Below are 19,585 nucleotides of genomic sequence, written 5' to 3'. Positions count from 1 at the left end.
CAGAGCTCCAATGCCATCCTCTCTCTCCACAGAGGTAGAAAGGGGCACTGGAGCTCTGCAGGAGGGAGAGGGGGCACCGGTACTCTGTGGAGAAAGGGGCGGGCACTGGTGCTTTGCAGAGGTAGAGGGGAAACTGGAGCTTTGCAGAGGTAGAGGGGACAAAGGAGCTTTGCAAAGGTAGTGGGGGCACTGGTGCTTTGCAAAGGTAGAGGGGGCACTGGTGCTTTGCAGAGGTAGAGGGGGCACTGGAGCTTTGCAGTGGTAGAGGGGAAACTGGAGCTTTGCAGAGGTAGAGGGGACAAAGGAGCTTTGCAAAGGTAGAGGGGGCACTGGTGCTTTGCAAAGGTAGAGGGGGCACTGGTGCTTTGCAAAGGTAGAGGGGGCACTGGTGCTTTGCAGAGGTAGAGGGGGCACTGGTGCTTTGCAAAGGTAGAGGGGGCACTGGTGCTTTGCAGAGGTAGAGGGGGCACTGGTGCTTTGCAGAGGTAGAGGGGGCACTGGAGCTTTGCAGAGGTAGAGGGGACAAAGGAGCTTTGTAAAGGTAGAGGGGGCACTGGTGCTTTGCAAAGGTAGAGGGGAAACTGTAACTTTGCAGAGGTAGAGGGGGCACTGGAGCTTTGCAGAGGTAGAGGGGGCACTGGAGCTTTGCAGAGGGAGAGTGGGCACCGGTATACTGTGGCGAGGGAGGAGGGTACAGAAGCTTTTCAGAGGTAGACGGGGCACTGGAGCTTTGCCTAGGGAAAGGGGGCACCTGTACTCTGTGGAGAAAGAGGGGGCACTGGAGCTTTACAGAGGTAGAGGGGGCACTGAAGCTTTGCAGGAGGGAGAGGTGGCACTTGTACTCTGCGGAGAGAGAGAGGATGGCACTGGAGCTTTCCAGCAGTAAAGGGGGCACTGTAGCTCTATGGAGAGACAGGGGGGCACTAGCACTCTGCAAAGGGAGAGGATGGCACTGGAACTCTGCAGAGGGAGAGTGGGACACTGGCACTCTGTGGAGGGAGAGGGGGCACTGGTACTCTGTGGAAAGGGGAACTGGAGCTTTTCAGAGGTAGAGGTGGAGAGAGGGGGGGGGGGCACTGGAGCTTTCCAGAGATGAAGGGGGCACTGGAGCTCTGTGGAGGGAGACGATGGCACTAGCACTCTGCAGAGGGAGAGGATGGCACTGGAGCTCTGTGGATAGGGGGGGCACTGGAGCGCTGCAGAGGGAGAGGGGGGCACTGGCACTCTGTGGAGGGAGAGGGAGTCAACCACTACTCTGTGGAGAGAAAGTGGCGCTGGTACTCTGTGGTGGAAGAGAGGGGCACCAGTACTCTGTTATAGGGAGAGGGGGCACTGCTGCTTGGTGAAGTAGGGTGGGGGACATTGGTGTGCAATAGATTACTTATCTACCCATGCTCTGCGTCCCATGTTGCTGCCACCGTCTGCCAGAACTATAGTTGTCAGGCAGGAGATCCGTCCCCCAATCAGAGCAAGGAGCCCAAGCCTGGTAGTGGGACCCAGCTGGCAGCGGAACACCGGTTTTTTAGTTATAATCCCGGGACAGTCCTGCAGAATCCAGTACCGTTGGGTATGTTCCCCAGACAGGAAATAAAGAAATAAATCTGCAACATCAACACAAATAAAAACCTCACATCCAAAACTAATAAAAAAAAAATTCCGGTTGGACAATACACGTCAAGCACTCCGACTCATCTGCCCATCCATAGCATTGATCACCATGGGCATTAATCAGATTTGTTTTTATTGGAGCATTAAAAAAAGAATATAACTGAAAATCACTTTATGATTTATAATAAAAAAAAAATCTTACACTTATGTATTATTCTGCAAAGTTTCAGCATTATTTGTTGCTTTTTTTTTTTTAAGATTTGCGTGTCATATGTCTGTATGTAAGAATTGGCCACCGAACAAAACCGGTGCATCCGCTGCTTTTATAATAAGACTGCACCGAAAAAAGACAAAAAAATGCCAAAAGTAAAAAGAATGCAATACTCAACATATTCACCATAGATTAAAAAAAAAAAGTATTAGCCCGTATTTACCGATCGCTTACAACAAACCTATCAATTATAGATTTTTTTCCACCCATTGGATCGCTTTCAACCATTTTTGCGGCAATGGGATTGGATGGGCTTGAAATTTCCAGTCACATTCAAGTCGATTGTATGGAGCAATCACTGAAATGATCATTATTTACTTTTTCAAATTTACTGTTAGATCAGTGGCGGCTGGTGGTCAAAATATTTGGGGGGGGGGCAGCAAACAGACCTGGCCTCGTCACTCGCACTACAACACCCCCCCACGGCTCTCAATCAAAGCAGTGATCCACTTGCACTACACACCCCTCCCCCTGATGCCTCGATAGGCGGCGATCCACTCGCACTACCGCCACCCCCCCACAATGGCTTTACTTAATGCCACGGTGGAGGTGCGGGGAGGAGGACGAGGTGGTGCACTGCTGAATCTGGGGTAGGACTCCTGGAAGAGGCTGTTGCTGCTGGGGGCCATTGCTTCTCCTCCCAGCCGAGTAGGAGGCGTGTCCTAAGACCCGATTGGCTGGGAGTCCTGAGACTCCCGGCCAATAGGGGGTCTCAGGACCCGCTTCCTGATTGGCCGGGAGGAGAAGCAGGAAGACATTAGCGAATATCATTTCCCTATTGTCACACAAGTGGGTGGGCTCGGGGCACAGTGCTCTGCGCCCCGAGCCCACCCTTTTTAAGGCCAATTAGAGCCTCTGACTCTTATCATGTGCTTCAAAAAAAAAAAAAAAACCCCATTGGAATCCATGCGTCCGGCGACCTGCATGGAGATTAGGGGCCGGGCGCATGGATTGGGGGGGGGGGTGCCACACCTTTGCCCCGTATGGACGGGCCGCCACTGTGTTAGATTGTAAGCTCTAAGGGGCAGGGACCTCTGATTCCTCCTGTATTGAATTGTATTGTAAGTGTACTGTCTGCCCTCATGTTGTAAAGTGCTGCGCAAACTGTTGGTGCTTTATAAATCCTGTATAATAATAATTAATATTCCAATCAGATTGCAGCAGGCGATCGTTTTAGACATCCGATCGGTAAATACAATCCCTTTAGAATGGTTTAACTGTTAAATTATAATCCTCCAGACTGAAACCTTGTTCACCTGATGGAAATATTAAATAAATCATATGTTAATCATTTAAATAAAATCATCGATTCATGTTCTGTTGTGTGTTTTTATTGGATGTGATAGGGAAGCGATGGGATGCATTTATAAAAAAAAGCAAAGTATACGCATAGCTATTCATCTAACGAAACTGCTGTTACATTCCTTCTATGTAAATGGGAAACAATCGAATGTTCTTCTATTTGCTTTACAGGTTGAATGTTGCTTACTTTATAAAAAAATAAATAAATAAAAAAAATAGAGTGGTTTGTGTAAAAACCGCATTATGGCCTCTAGATAGAGCTGATGATCAGAGAAAATAAATACTCATTTCCTGTTGTCCTCAACTCCATCCAGTGGCCATAGTGTGGTATTTACCTGAGCCAATTTTTAATGAATAAATAACATTCGACCTGTAGATGAAATAGAAGGAGAGCATTCCCAATATGTGCCTGATTATTGTACCAGCTGTTTCTCTTTTTAAAAAACAAACAACCTACAGGGGTCATTTAGCCGAGAGGTTAGGTCTCATTAATATCGCCTGTGAGTTCAGACTAGACGTGTGCAATACGTTTCGTCCCGAATTTGTTTTTCAACGAATTTCAAAAAATTCGGTAATTTGGAAATATCCGAATTAACGAAAATCCGTTTAGCGAATTTTTCCAAATATTCGTAAATTCGAAAATTTGTAAATTTGTACGTTCGTACTTTCGTAAATTAGTAAATCAGTGAATTCGTAAATTTGTAAATTCATAAATTCGGAAATCTGAAATAATAATTAACTAATAATAACTTAACTATTAAATTATAGGTATTGTAATTTCCTTTCAAATTTGTCTGTTAGTGAACGTAACGAATACAAATTTATCCGAAGTTACGAATTATCCGAAAAAACGAATGTCGCATCCAAACGAATGGAACGTAATGAATTAATAATAATAAATAAATAAAACTTTTTATTATTTATTATTAATTTGTTCCGTTCCATTTGTTTAGATACGGTATTCGTTATTTCGGATAATTCGTAACTTGGGATAAATTCGTATTCGTTACGTTCACTAACAGACAAATTTGAAAGGAAATTCCAATACCTATCATTTAATAGTTAGTTACTGTTTCAGATTTTCGAATTTTCAAGGTTTTTGGATTTTCAAATTTCGAATGTACAAATTTCCGAATTTTCTAATTTACAAATGTACGAATTTCCGAATATACAAATTTTCGAATTCACGAATTTACAAATTTACGAATGTATGAATTTACGAATGTGCGAATGTACGAATTTCCGAATGTATGAATTTCTGAATGTACGAACGTACGAATTGCGATCATAACGAATGACCCGAAAAACAAAACAAAAAAAATATAAACGTATGAAACGAACACGAAAACGAACACATTTTTTGGCAGTGCACATGTCTAGTTCAGATGCTTTGGGACTGCAAAATCTGGTGCAGCTCTGCATAGAAACCAATCAGCTGCCAGGTTTTTTGGTCAAAGCTTAACTGAACAAGCTGGCGTTAGAAGCTGATTGGCTCCCATGCACAGCTGCTCCAGATTGTGAACTCTCCGGTGGATGAACCCCAATCTGTGTCTGAATTCACAGGTGATATTAATGGGACAAAAAATATACCAAATAATTGCGCTTCAAATTCTACAAAATAAGTGACATAAAGCTGCGATGTCCTGGATTGTGACACAAACACAACAAAAGTGAAAGAGAAAAAATATTGACTCGCGCTTAGCAAACTAGTGAATATGTGGCTAAAGAGTGCCACACCAAAGAAAGTACAATATATACATGAATTAAATGTTGTACCAAACTGTACCACGCACAATGTAAGAAAGTATAAGGAAATACATAAGCCCCTCTGGTGAGCAGTGCGGTTATATAACACAAACAGTGCAATCAAACTTCAAAATGAGTCCATGTGTGATGAATATAAACCAGGGAGTAGGTCATGAAGGTCCATATGGGAGGAAACCCAAAAGATGATAGACAGTCCCAGGTGATTCAGAGTATGTAAGGTCATAAATGTGTGGGTCCACCACCAAAAGAGGGAGCCTGGCCGCTTAGCAGAACCCCATGACCCCCCTGTTACAGAGGGTCTAGATGGGCATTGAGATCCTGCTAGTCCGGAACTCCCAGGGATGAGGGGTAAAGACTGGAAGGACGTCAAGGACTGTGATGGAAATGGATGGATCCCCAAGGAGGCTCAGCTCTCAGCATAGTGTAGTCATCATGGGAAAAAAGAAAGGGAGGGTCAGTTTTGTGGGTGTCGATGGTGTGGAAAAGCTCGCTTAGCTCCTCTGCACTTAGGATTCCATCAGCAAAGTAAGCCTTGAATTCTTCAAAGGACAATTTTCCATCATCATTTTTGCCTGCTCGTCTCAGGATCTGGTCAAAGCCTCAGAGCCCAGAGCACCGCCCTGAGATCCAATCTTTCCCACTATCCCATATCCCAATCTTTCCCCCATAGTGGGAAAGATTGGATCTCAGGGCGGTGCTCTGGGCTCTGAGGCTTTGACCAGATGTGGTCCTGTTCCTGCTGCCTCATAGATACAGTATAATGAGCTCACAACTGTCTCTGTGGACTACAGAACCCCTCCACCCTTTATTCTGTCAATACAGAGAAGGGCTGTTTTGTAGCCCTGTTCCTCCACAGACACAGCGCAGTGAGTTCACAGTTCTCTCTGCAGACTGCGGAGCTCCTCCACCCTGTATTATGGTTATAAGGAGGGGGGGGGGGGCTGTTTTGTACCCCTCCACCCTTTATTATGGCTATAAGGAAAGGAGCTGTTTTGTAGTCCTGTTTCTACTCCTCAATAGATACAGTACAAGGACTCAATAGCTAACTCAGTGGACTACAGAACCCCTCCACCCTTTATTATGGCTATAAGGAGAGGGAGCTGTTTTGTAGCCCTGTTCCTGCTCCTCCATAGATACAGTACAGTGATACAGACTCTACAGAGATACATCCCTACAAACTACAGAACCCCTCCACCCTTTATGTATTGTAACTGCATTGTCTCCTTTTATATTGTAAAGCGCTGCGTAAACTGTTGGCGCTATATAAATCCTGTATAATAATATAATAATTATGGCTATAAGCAGAGGGGGCTGTTTTGTAGTCCTGCTCCACCATAGATACAGTACATTGATACAGTTATCTCTGTGTACTACGGAACCCCTCCACCCTTTATTATGGCTATAAGCAGAGGGGGCTGTTTTGTAGTCCTGCTCCACCATAGATACAGTACATTGATACAGTTATCTCCGTGTACTACGGAACCCCTCCACCCTTTATTATGGCTATAAGGATAGGGGGCTGTTTTGTAGCCCTGTTCCTGCTCCTCCATAGATACAGTACAGTGATGCAGTTATCTCTACAAACTACAGAACCCCTCCACCCTTTATTATGGCTATAAGGAGAGGGAGCTGTTTTGTAGTCCTGTTTCTACTCGATAGATACAGTACAAGGACTTAACAGTTAACTGAGTGAACTACAGAACCCCTCCACCCTTTATTATGGCTATAAGGAGACGGAGCCGTTTTGTAGTCCTGTTTCTACTCGATAGATACAGTACAGGGACTTAACAGTCAACTCAGTGGACTACAAAACCCCTCCACCCTTTATTATGGCTATAAGCAGAAGGGTGCTGTATTGTAGCCCTGTTCCTGCTCCTCCATAGGTACAGTACAGTGATACAGTTATCTCTACAAACTACAGAACCCCTCCACCCTTTATTATAGCTATAAGGAGAGCGAACTGTTTTGTAGTCCCTGCTCCTCCATAGATATAGTACAATGATACCGTTATCTCTGTTCACTACAGAACCCCTCCACCCTTTATTATGGCAATAAGAAGAGGGGGCTGTTTCGTAGTCCTGTTCCTGCTCCTCCATAGGTACAGTACAGTGATACAGTTATCTCTACAAACTACAGAACCCCTCCACCCTTTATTATGGCTATAAGGAGAGGGAACTGTTCCTGCTTCTCATTAGGTACGTTGAGTGTTGTCACCCTGGCATAGGAAGTGTGTTACTGGCAGGATCAATAGGTGAAAATAATGGGAAATAGCGTGAAAAAAATGGAAATTGAACCCCCACATGTAAGGATTGGGAAGCTGCAATATATCAGATTTGTGTTCTCTGGTTTTCGATACATTTTAATTACTTAAAGGAAACATCTTGAAACTCCTGCCAAGCTTTGTAAATGCCCAGTTGTGTATATTTATGATAAGGAAACCTTCGCCCCCCTAAGATCCTTCAAATGTGTATCATCATGAAAATATGGAACAGCAAACAAAACCCAAAGATCGGGTAACTTCCGCAATCCCCTGAGATCCGGGCTGGCTGAAAACACAATGAAAAAAGGTTACAGGGACATATCAAGACACGTTGGCATTGTTAGAATTCTTTATTATTTTCCAATCAAATAAATAGAATATTTTATTTCAAAAAAAAAGAAAGAAAAAAAAAAAAAAAAAAAAGAAAGAAATAAAGTTGCCACACAGCCAGCAAAATCCTCAGCTCATCAAACAACATAAAAATTGCAAATATGTATAAAAACTCAACCGAGAGAAAAGAGAGGAAGATGGAAATGACAAAAAAGGATATTTCCATGGCTTTGTACAGCAGGGAGAACTGCGCAGAGTGACAGCGAGTAATAAGAGACAGACGGGACAGACAGACGCTCGTGTTTAACACCTTCCTGCCCAGTGCGGGATTTGCAAGTGCGCGAAACCGGAAGGGGTTAACAAGCAGGCACAAGAAAATGGTAGAAGCTTGCTTTTGGCAAGGCCCGCAGCCTGTTGGTACAGTAAACTTCGGCATGCATCCTACTTGGTTTGGCGGCTACGCAGTAGCCCTACTAAATTATATACTACTGAGGAAAATCTGTCAGGAGCGTGACCTTCTCTCTGAGGCCTGGAAGGAAGGGTGTAATACATCAGACTCGCCAGAAGGGGGGGCAGCAGATTGACTGCAAAGCTGCTTACTGGTGAAGGGTCTCCAGGGGGCAGCAGAGTTCCCAGATAATACTGCAAAGCTGCTTACTGGTAGAGGATCTCAAGGGGGCAGCAGAGTTTTCAGGTATGCTAAAAAAAACTGCATACTGATAAAGGGCCCCCAGGGGGCAGCAGAGTTCCCAGATATACTGCGGAAACAGCTTACTGATAAGGGGTCTCCAGGGGGCAGCACAGTTCTCAGATATACTGCAAAACCACTGCTCACTAATAAAGGGCCCCCAGGGGGCAGCAGAGTTCCCAGATATGCTGCAAAAACTGCTTACCATTAAAGGTCTTTAGGGGGCAGCAGAGTTCTCATATATACTACAAAACTGCTGCTTACTGATAAAGGGCCCTCAGGGGGCAGCAGAGTTCCCAGATATACTTTAGAAATGGCTTACTGATAAGGGGTCCCCAGGGGGCAGAAGAGTTCCCAAATATACTGCAAAACTGCTGCTTACTGATAAAGAGCCCCCAGGGGGCAGCACAGTTCTCGGATATACTGCAAAGCTCCATACTCATAAAGGGTCCCCAAGGGGCAGCAGAGTTCCCAAATATGCTGCAAAACTGCTGCTTACTGATGAAGGGTCCCCAGGAGGCAGCAGAGTTCTCGGATATACTGCAGAAATTGCTTACTAATAACTCTGCTGCCCCCCTAAAGAACTTCATTAGTAAGCAATTTCTGCAGTATATCCGAGAACTCTGCTGCCCCCTGGGGACCCTTCATCAGTAAGCAGCAGTTTTGCAGCATATTTGGGAACTCTGCTGCCCCCTAAAGACCTTTGTCAGATATACTACAAAACTGCTGCTTACTCTTAAAGGGTCCCCAGGGGGCAGCAGAGTTCCCAAATATACTGCAAAACTGCTGCTTACTGATAAAGGGTCCCCAGGGGGCAGCAGAGTTCCCAGATATACTACAGAAACAGCTTAATGATGAAGGGCCCTCAGGGGGCAGCAGAGTTCCCAGATATGCTACAAAAACTGCTTACTAATAAAGGTCTTTAGGGGGCAGCAGAGTTCTCATATTTGCTACAAAACTGCTGCTTACTGATAAAGGGTCCCCCAGGGGGCAGAAGAGTTTCCAGATATACTGCAAAAACTGCTTACTGATAAAGGGTCCCCCCCCCCCCAGGGGGCAGTCTAGTACATTGGGGTATATAGAGTACAAGGATTTTAGGTGAAGGTCGTTGTACCCTTTGTGATTCATGTACATCCTAGGACAGTGATGGTGAACCTCAGCACCCCGGATGTTTCGGAACTACATTTCCCACGATGCTCAACCACACTGCAGAGCGCACGAGCATCATGGGAAATGTAGTTCCAAAACATCCGGGGTGCCAAGGTTCACCATCACTGTCCTAGTGGATGCCCGAAGTGCAATGTGTACAGCAAGCAGTCTCAAAGCTTCTTGAAGTCTTTGCAGTGCTCATTAGAAATCCTGGAAACTTGCTGACCGCTTTGTAAGTGTTTCCTTAAGTGCAGCTCAACAGTAAGCAGCCATGCAGACTGAGCTTTGCATGCCATGTGTGATGCACTAAAGCAGGGATATGCAATTAGCAGACCTCCAGCTGTTGCAAAACTACAAGTCCCATCACGCCTCTGCCTCTGGGTGTCATGCTTGTGGCTGTCAGAGTCTTGCTATGCCTCATGGGACTTGTTGTTCTGCAACAGCTGGAGGTCCGCTAATTGCATATCCCTGCACTAAAGCATTCCTAAAGTGCAAAAGTGCAATTAGGCTCTGATTAGAAACGCTGGAAGCTTACAGGCAGCTGTATAAATGCAGCTCAGTGGTAGGAGTCGATGCAGGCTGTAGCTGTGAATGCAATGGTGCAGAGCTTTGCATGCCGTTTGTGCAGGTTAAGATGCGCTGAAGCATTCCTAAAGTGCAGGAGTGAAGTTGGGCTCTAAAGCATTTCTACAATTTCTACTCAAGGCATTTGTCAAAGGCATCGAAGTGCACCTTGGATGCATTTTCATAGGCTTAGGCACCCAGTGCTGCACCCGTGTGTACAGTACAGTCCCCTACAATAAATTGTGGCCAATCAGAATTCATTCGGTTTGATGTCATTTACAGGAGAGAGCTTCACTGACCCCCTAAAGCAAGTCCTGAGCAGCTTAATCAGAGCCCTTTACACATCCTTTAGCTACAAGGTTGAATAAGGATGCTAATAAAAAGAGCTGGCTGTAGCTTTAAGCGAGTCACTAAAAGATATGAAGCTTTGCTAACAGCATGGGTAAAAGCTACAGCCGGCACTCCAATGAAGCTGGACCTTAAAAAGTAAACCTGTGCCTTGTTTGCCGCTCGTAAAAAGCCTGCAAGCAAAACACGCACGGCATCCTAAAGCAAGCCTCACAGAGAGAGTCGCCCTTTGCAAATCCTCCTTCATCGCTCATACATAATATAATTCTAATTAGATTCCGCTTTATTTTCCGTATTACAAAATAAATAACATGCTTTGTTAAAAAGTCCTTTAACCCCCTTTCGACCCCCCCCCCACCCCACACCCCCCCTGATCTCCACGATCTCCGTAGTCGGGTAGCCACGGCCGGACTGTTTCCCGGAAGTTTAAACGTTTAAACATTCACAACGTCGGCCATGTTGGCGGAAGGCGACTGAGGAAGTGGGATCGGACGGTGTCCCGCCACCCTGCCCCCCCCCCCCCACAACGCCTGACCCGCCGACATGACCGTTTGATTAAAGCTTTGGACGTGGATTGGGCGCCGGACGGCTCAGGACGGCGTTTTTTGTTACAATACTGTGATTACAGACCCCCGGCCCGGTAAGGTAAGTACTACGCCCTAGGTGCATTACGCGGCGGGAAATTAAAAAAAATATATAATAACAAAAAGCAGATATATCTGTGGATAGCGACATGCAAACGTCTTCTGAACATGCCTGATAAATCAAAAATCGGGCGACCCGGGTCATTCTGAAGACTTGCGGTTCAGACGCTAAAGGCTCTGGGACAACAGTTTTTGCATAACAGTATTCATTGCTACAATTCGACTTATTAAAATATACATTTCTTTAAACTAAAGGGTGTATCTATATAAAATCTGAATATCTCTTCGTCCTTCGAAACTGCATGTAAAATCTCTCTTTGCGAACGAGGCAGAATCGAACGTTTTCAGGCTTTTTTTCTCTGTAGATAGAATGTTATTTAGCAAATACTGCATTACGGCCACTAGATGGCGCTAAGTATCCTAGGTAATAAGTATGCTCCTCAGCTCTATCTAGTTAATGTTATTTAGTGTGAATGGGGAGAAATACTCCATACTTACCACTAGATGGCACTACGTATTCTAGGTAAATAGTTTGCTCCTCCGCTCCATCCATTGGCCATAATGGGGTATTCTCCCCATTCACAGAAGATTTGTCAAAACTGGAGAAGCTGTGCATGGGCAAAATTGAATGTGCTCAGGCTTTTTTTTTTTTTTTTTTAGACATATCCCATTATGGCCACTAGATGGCGGTAAGTATCCTAGTTAATAAGTATGCTCCTCAGCTCCATCTAGTGCCATAATGGGGTATTTATCAAATGTTATTTAGCGTGAATAGGGAGAAATACTGCATTACAGCCACTAGATGGCGCTAAGTATCCTAGGTAATAAGTATGCTCCTCAGCTCTATCTAGTTAATGTTATTTAGTGTGAATGGGGAGAAATACTCCATACTTACCACTAGATGGCACTACGTATTCTAGGTAAATAGTTTGCTCCTCCGCTCCATCCATTGGCCATAATGGGGTATTCTCCCCATTCACAGAAGATTTGTCAAAACTGGAGAAGCTGTGCATGGGCAAAATTGAATGTGCTCAGGCTTTTTTTTTTTTTTTTTTTAGACATATCCCATTATGGCCACTAGATGGCGGTAAGTATCCTAGTTAATAAGTATGCTCCTCAGCTCCATCTAGTGCCATAATGGGGTATTTATCAAATGTTATTTAGCGTGAATAGGGAGAAATACTGCATTACAGCCACTAGATGGCGCTAAGTATCCTAGGTAATAAGTATGCTCCTCAGCTCTATCTAGTTAATGTTATTTAGTGTGAATGGGGAGAAATACTCCATGCTTACCACTAGATGGCACTACGTATTCTAGGTAAATAGTATGCTCCTCCGCTCCATCCATTGGCCATAAAGGGGTATTTTCCCCATTCACAGAGGTTGTGTCAAAACTGGAGCAGCTGTGCATGGGCAAATTTGAATGTTCTCAGGCTTTTTTTTTTTTAAATATCCCATTATGGCCACTAGATGGCGCTAAGTATCCTAGTTAATAAGTATGCTCCTCAGCTCCATCTAGTGGCCATAATGGGGCATTTCTCAAATGTTATTTAGTGTGAATAGGGAAAAATACTGCATTACAGCCACTAGATGGCACTGAGTATTCTAAGTAATAAGTATGCTCCTCCGCTCCATCCAGTGGCCATAATGGGGTATTTTCCCCATTCACAGAGGTTTTGTCAAAACTGGAACAGCTGTGCATGGGCAAAATTGAATGTTCCCAGGCTTTTTTTTTTTTAATATCCCATTATGGCCATTAGATGGCGCTAAGTAGCCTAGTTAATAAGTATGCTCCTCAGCTCCATCTACTGGCCATAATGGGGTATTTCTCAAATGTTATTTAGCGTGAATAGGGAGAAATACTGCATTACAGCCACTAGATGGCGCTGAGTATTCTAAATAATAAGTATGCTCCTCTGCTCTACCTAATGTTATTTAGTGTGAATGGGTAGAAATACTGCATTCTGGCCACTAGATGGCACTGCATATTCTAGGTAATTTGTATGCTCCTCAGTTCTATCTAGTTAATGTTATTTAGTGTGAATGGGAAGAAATACTGCATTCTGGCCACTAGAAGTATCCTAGTTAATAAGTAGGCTCCTCAACTCCATCTAGTGGCCATAATGGGGTATTTATCAAATGTTATTTAGCGTGAATAAGGTGAAATACTGCATTACAGCCACTAGATGGTGCTGAGTATTCTTAGTAATAAGTACGCTCCTCAGCTCCACCTAGTGGCCATAATGGAGTATTTTCCCCATTCACAGAGGATTTGTCAAAACTGGAGCAGCTGTGCACGGGCAAAATCGAATGTCCTCTGGCTTTTTTTCTCTGAAGCTTGAATATTATTTAGTGTGAATGGGGAGAAATACTGCATTACGGCCACTAGATGGTGCTGAGTAGCCTAGGTAATAAGTATACTCTTCAGCTCCACCTAGTGGCCATAATGGGATATTTTCCCCATTTACAGAGGATTTGTTAAAACTGTGCCTGGTCAAAATCAAATGTTCTTAGGCTTTTTTTCTCTGTAGAGCAAATGGTATTTAGTGTGAATGGGTAGAAATACTGCATTACGGCCACTAGATGGCGCTGACTAGCCTAGGTAACAAGTATGCGCCTCAGCTCCACCTAGTGGCCATAATGAGGTATTTTCCCCATTCACAGAGGATTTGTTAAAACTGAAGCAGCTGTGCAAGGGCAAAATCAAATGTTCTCAGGCTTTTGTTCTCTGTAGATCAAATGTTATTTAGTGTGAATGGGGAGAAATACTGCATTATGGCCACTAGATGGTGCTGAGTATACTAGGTAATAAGTATGCTCCTCTGGGTATTTTCCCCATTCACAGAGGATTTGTCAAAACTGGAGCAGCTGGGCAAAATCGACTTGTACCTGGTAGGGTGGTGATCCCATGGCAGGAAATTAGCTGGGTGCCATGAGGAGTTGAGAATTTGGTTCCAGACTTTTTTTTTTTTTGTAAACGGTTAAATAAATAACCAACCCATTTCTGGGAAATATGCCTCCCCTTCTTCAGGGCTTAGAATTAAATTGCACACCCACAAATGTCCTGCCTGAGGAGCCAGCACCCTGCCGGGTACCTGCCAGAGTTGAGCAGCCTAGGAACTCTACAAGGACCCACTAACTCCCCATAAAGGGAAACCCCAAACTAAAGTCCTACAACCCCCCCCCCCCCCGAAGCTTCAGGATTAGCATGACAGCCAGGTAACTAGTATTTTCAGAAGTAGAGGTTGGCAATGGTGGCCTCCATACGTCCTCAGTTCAGGGTGGAGGTGGCTCTGTCTGTGGTCGGCATCCTGGGTCAAAGCATGTTGAAAAGCCTCGTAAACTGCTTCATGCCGGCTGATGGATAACGCGTTTCAGAAGTTAGGTGACCCCATGCTCCTGTGAACACATCGAGAAAAAAAAAAGGAAGCAATCGGCGTCTTTTTGGAAACAAGGCGCTCTTTCTTGGAAGCAACAGATCTTCACCCCCAAGATTTCTGGGGGGGGGGTGGAGGGGCGGAGCTGAAGATGACTGCATATCATGGTGACTCGGATGGGGCAGCAGTTCTAGTCGGACATAAGAAGAGTAAAAATGGGGTGACAGGCTCCAGGGAGTGAAAGGGTTAGTTGCCGGGCATGGCCTTGTCTGTGACCCGTTACAGTTTTCGGTCGGAGCCGGTCCGTGTCGATTGGCCTCCGGGGTGATCCGTTCCTCCAGCTGCCGAAGAAACAAAACTGAACTTAAAGGAGTTCTCCACTTCATTTAAAGTGTCAATTTACCCATTCAGGTTCATTCAGGTTCTCTTGGTAGCCCTGCTGGTGTCTACAACCCCTCATTGCCCTGAATAGGAAGCCCTGAGTGAGCTCAGTGCTGTACCCCATGACTGCTCTCAGGACTGGCAGAGGAGGGGAACACAGCAGCCAGAGGAGGAGTCTTATCAAGAGAACCGGTCACTGTTCCAGGAAGAAAAAAGGGAAAGGAAATAAAGAGAGGGAAGTGTAGGGAAGGGAAATGAAAGAAAGGAAAATAGAGAGAAGTGAAGGAAAGGAAAAGAGAAAAAGGAAATAAAAGGAAAAGAAAGAGAAGGAAGAGAGAGAGAAGTGAAGGAAAGGAAAAGAAATGAAAAGAGAGAGAAGAAGTGAAGGAAAAGAAAAGTGAGGAAAGGAAAAAAAAGGAAAGGAAGTGAAAGGAAAGGAAAAGAAAAATAAAGGAAAAGGTTGAGAGAAGGGAAAGAAAGAAAGAAAGAAAGAAAGAAAGAAAGAAAGAAAGAAAGAAAGAAAGAAAGAAAGAAAGAAAGAAAGAAAGAAAGAAAGAAAGAAAGAAAGAGAGAAAGAAAGAAAGGAAAAGAGCAAGAGAATGAAAGGAAAGGAAGAGAGAGGAGGAAAAGGAAAGGAAGGGAAAAGAGAAAGAGAGAGAGAGGGAAAATGAAAGGAAGAGAGAGAGTGAGAGAGAGGGGAGAAGGAAACAGAGAGAGAAGGAAAGGGAAAAAGGGAAAAGACAAAGAGGAGCAAAGGAAAGGAGAGAGAGAGAAGGAAAGGAGAGAGAGAGAGAAGGAAAGGAAAGGAAAAGAGCAAGAGAAGGAAAGGAAAAGAGAGAGGAAAGGAAATGAAGAGAATGAGAGAGGAGAAAAAGAAAAGAAGAAAAGGAAAGGAAAAGAGAGAGGAAATTAAAGGAAAGGAATGGAAAGGAGAGAGAGAGAAAAGAGAGAGAGAGAGAGAGAGAGAGAGAGAGAGAGAGAGAGAGAGAGAAGAATAAAATAAAGGAAAGGAAATGTAAGGAAAAGAGAGAGAGAGAGGGAGAGGAAAAAAGAGAGAGAGAGAAGGAAAAGGAAAACAGAGAGAGAAGGAAAGAAAAGGAAATGAGAGAGAGAAGGAAAGGAAAGGAGAAAGAGAGAGGGAAAAGGAAAGGAAAGGAAAAGAGAGAGAGAATGAGAGGGAGAGAGAGAGAGGGAGAGAGAGATAAGGAAAGGGAAAGAAAAGGAAATCAGAGAGAGAAGTTAAGGGAAAAAAAGGAAAAGACAGAGAGAAGGAAAGGAAAGGAGAGAGAAAAGGAAAGGATTGGAAAAGAGAGAGAGAGGGAGTGAGAGAGAGGGGGGGAGACAGAGAGAGAGAGAGAGAGAGAGAGAGAGAAAGGAAGGAAGGAAGGAAGGAAGGAAGGAAGGAAGGAAGGAAGGAAGGAAGGAAGGAAGGAAGGAAGGAAGGAAGAGAATGAAAGGAAAAGAGAGAGAGGAGGAAAAGGAAAGGAAGGGAAAAGAGAAAGGGATAGAGAGAGAGGGAAAGGAAAAAAAAGGAAAATACAGAGAGGAGCAAAGGAAAGGAGAGAGAGAGAGAGAAGGAAAGGAAAGGAAAGGAGAGAGAGAGAAGGAAAGGAAAGGAAAAGAGCAAGAGAAGGAAAGGAAAGGAGAGAGGAAAGGAAACGAAGAGAATGAGAGAGAGAGGAGAAAAAGAAAAGGAAAGGAAAAGAGAGGGGAAATTAAAGGAAAGGAGAGAGAGAGAGAGAGAGAGAGAGAGAGAGAGAGAGAGAGAGAGAGAGAGAGAGAGAGAGAGATAGGAGGAAAAACAAAGGAAAGGAAAGGTAAGGAAAAGAGAGAGAGAGGGAAAGGAGAGGAAAAAGGAGAGAGAGAGGGAAGGAAAAGGAAAACAGAGAGAGAAGGAAAGGAAAGAAAAGGAAAGGAGAAAGAGAGAGGGAAAGAGAAAGAGAGAGAGAGGGAAAAGTAAAGGAAAGGAAAAGAGAGAGATAAGGAAAGGGAAAGAAAAGGAAATCAGAGAGAGAAGGAAAGGGAAAAAAAGGAAAAGACAGAGAGAAGGAAAGGAAAGGAGAGAGAGAAGGAAAGGAACGAAGAGAGAAGGAAAGGAAAGGCGAAAGAGAGAAGGAAAGGAAAGGAAAGGAAAGGAAAGGAAAGGAAAAGAGCGAGAGAAGGAAAGGAAAAGAGAGAGGAATGGAAAGGAAAGGAAGAGAGAGAGGAGGAAAAGAAAAGGAAAGGGAAAGAGAGAGAGAAGGAAAGGAAAGGAAAAAAGAGAGAGAGAAGGAAAAGGAAAAGAAAGAGAGAGAAGGAAAGGAAAGGAGAAAGAGAAGGAAAAGAAAAGAAAGAGGAAAGGAAAGGAAGAGAGAGAGAGAAGGAAATGAAAATAAAGAAAAGGAAAGCAAAAGAGAGAGAAGGAAAGGAAAAGACATACAGAAGGAAAGGAAGGGAAAGGAAAGGAAGGGAAAAGGGTAAGGAAAGGGTGAGCCTCTGGCTTAGTGACTTCAACACTTACAGCCCTTACCGGGATGCCCTGAGTCTTTGCGGTTCAGCTATTCCTGTGCTTGCACCCCCAGACAGTTGTCTTTACTCTCCGATGTTATTGCTAAGTAGTCTGATCTGCTCAAAATAAAATAAAAAAATGACATTAGATTAAAAAACATTAAAAATGTTACACTGTATCTAAATAAAGGCATACAACTGTCCTGTCAGCACAAGATAAAATCTGTACATAAATGTATTACAGGCCAAGGCTCTAGGCTGCAATATTGCTTTTATCCACTAGATGGCACCAGATACAAACTGTTCGGTACTGTACAGTGGACTTTGTTGTATATACAGTATATAGTCTCTGCATTGAACCATCCCAAAGCCATTAATAGAAATAAATAGAAATAAATATTCGCAGAATGTTCAGCAGATGTGCAAGTCTGTTTTAACAAAACTATTTCCCTAATGGCTCCTCTATAGGAAAGCAGAGAATTACATGGGACGCCTTTGCTGAACTCATAGAAATGCGAGTCGCCTGGCTGTGTTTTGCTGCAACTAGTGTTTAAAGAAGAAGGTCCGCATTCTCAGCATGTACATTTCTCTTAAGCTGAATTACAGACAGATAAAAAAATATAAACATCAATGCATTTTTGTATTTTTTATGCAAGCAGTGTAAGTCCTTGCATTTAATCTGCTAGCAAGGGACATGCTGATAGGAGGGGAGAGCAGAGTGACAATGAGCTCATCTCTCCTTCTATCACTGTCCAGTCAAAGGCTGGAGGAGGGGAAAGACCTGTAATAGTCACTTAATTACAGCCGAGGAAAATCAGGTCTCCTGTTCTGCTAAAAAGGGCTGTGCTGTGTAGCAGAGCTGTGTAAATCTCAGGACTGGATGGACCGAAATACAAGTCTTTTGGCAGCTGTATTTCATCTCGCCTGGTATCCAGCTTTCCTTTTAACCCTTTATCGTCACCTTTATTTTGGGGTTTTCAGGATATACTCACGCATTTTCCAATACTGCCTCCTCCCCGGCTGCGGCGATCTTGCGGTAACAATATATCATTTCCACCACGAGCCATATTGTCAGCACCACGATGAGGACGTACATCATGATCTCCGACACGATGGAAGCCATGTCTCTGTTGGCTTGGTTGGGGGGGAAAAAAACAGACGCTCTTTAGAAATTTTTGGATCCAGCACCAAGAGAAGACTAAAATTGTTCACACACACGACAATCTGATTGTACCGTCTCCTTCTCTGCTCTCAATAGACAGGCCTTTTTCTGACATTCTTCATTCACAAGTAAAAAAATCATTTTTTTTTTGCTAGAAAATTACTTAGAACCCCCAAACATGTACAGTATCTCACAAAAGTGAGTACACCCCTCAGTCACATTTTTTGTAAATCTTTTCTTCTATCTTTTCATGTGACAACACTGAAGAAATGACACTTGTCTACAATGTAAAGTAGTGAGTGTACAGCTTGTATAACAGTGTAAATTTGCTGTCCCCTCAAAATAACTCAACACACAGCCATTAATGTCTAAACCGCTGGCAACAAAAGTGAGTACACCCCTAAGTGAAAATGTCCAAATTGGGCCCAATTAGCCATTTTCCCTCCCCGGTGTCATGTGACTTGTTAGTGTTACAAGGTCTCAGGTGTGAATGGGGAGCAGGTGTATTAAATTTGGTGTTATCGCTCTCACTCTTTCATACTGGTCACTGGAAGTTCAACATGGCACCTCATGGCAAAGAACTCTCTGAGGATCTGAAAAAAAGAATTGTTGCTCTACATAAAGATGGCCTAGGCTATAAGAAGATTACCAAGACCCTGAAACTGAGCTGCAGCACGGTGGCCAAGACCATACAGCGGTATAACAGGACAGGTTCCACTCAGAACAGGCCTCACCATGGTCCACCAAAGAGGTTGAGGTCACGTCCTCAGCGTCATATCCAGAGGTTGTCTTTGGGAAATAGACGTATGAGTGCTGCCAGCATTGCTGCAGAGGTTGTAGGGGTGGGGGGTGAGCCTGTCAGTGCTCAGACCATACGCCGCACACTGCATCAAATTGGTCTGCATGGCTGTCGTCCCAGAAGGAAGCCTCTTCTAAAGATGATGCACAAGAAAGCCTGCAAACAGTTTGCTGAAGACAAGCAGACTAAGGACATGGATTACTGGAACCATGGCCTGTGGTCTGATGAGACCAAGATAAACTTATTTGGTTCAGATGGTGACAAGCGTGTGTGGCGGCAACCAGGTGAGGAGGACAAAGACAAGTGTGTCTTGTCTACAGTCAAGCATGGTGGTGGGAGTGTCATGGTCTGGGGCTGCATGAGTGCTGCCGGCACTGGGGAGCTACAGATCATTGAGGGAGCCATGAATGCCAACATGTACTGTGACATACTGAAGCAGAGCATGATC

At 44.2% G+C, this 19,585-nt stretch overlaps 1 protein-coding gene across 2 annotated transcripts in view; it reads right to left on the bottom strand.

Moving 5' to 3' along the window:
• Positions 1-11,560: 11,560 nt before the first annotated feature.
• Positions 11,561-19,585, bottom strand: part of SCN1B (sodium voltage-gated channel beta subunit 1) — a 58,916-nt gene continuing 50,891 nt past the window's right edge. The window contains exons 5-7 of one of the 2 annotated variants that reach the window (XM_073601664.1): positions 18,169-18,310; positions 17,190-17,293; positions 11,561-14,649 (exon numbers count right to left, since the gene is read on the bottom strand). In XM_073601664.1, coding sequence (XP_073457765.1) covers positions 17,227-17,293; positions 18,169-18,310 — 209 coding nt within the window. In that variant the 3' untranslated portion in view covers positions 11,561-14,649; positions 17,190-17,226. The remainder of the gene's footprint in view (positions 14,650-17,189; positions 17,294-18,168; positions 18,311-19,585) is intronic. The other variant, XM_073601663.1, reaches the window with a different exon arrangement.

The sequence above is a fragment of the Aquarana catesbeiana genome, linkage group LG10, assembly GCF_042186555.1.
Source record: "Aquarana catesbeiana isolate 2022-GZ linkage group LG10, ASM4218655v1, whole genome shotgun sequence".
NCBI classification, from domain to species: domain Eukaryota; kingdom Metazoa; phylum Chordata; class Amphibia; order Anura; family Ranidae; genus Aquarana; species Aquarana catesbeiana.
The sequence above is the reverse complement of the archived record's forward strand: the minus strand, read 5'-3'. Positions and strand labels throughout refer to the sequence as shown.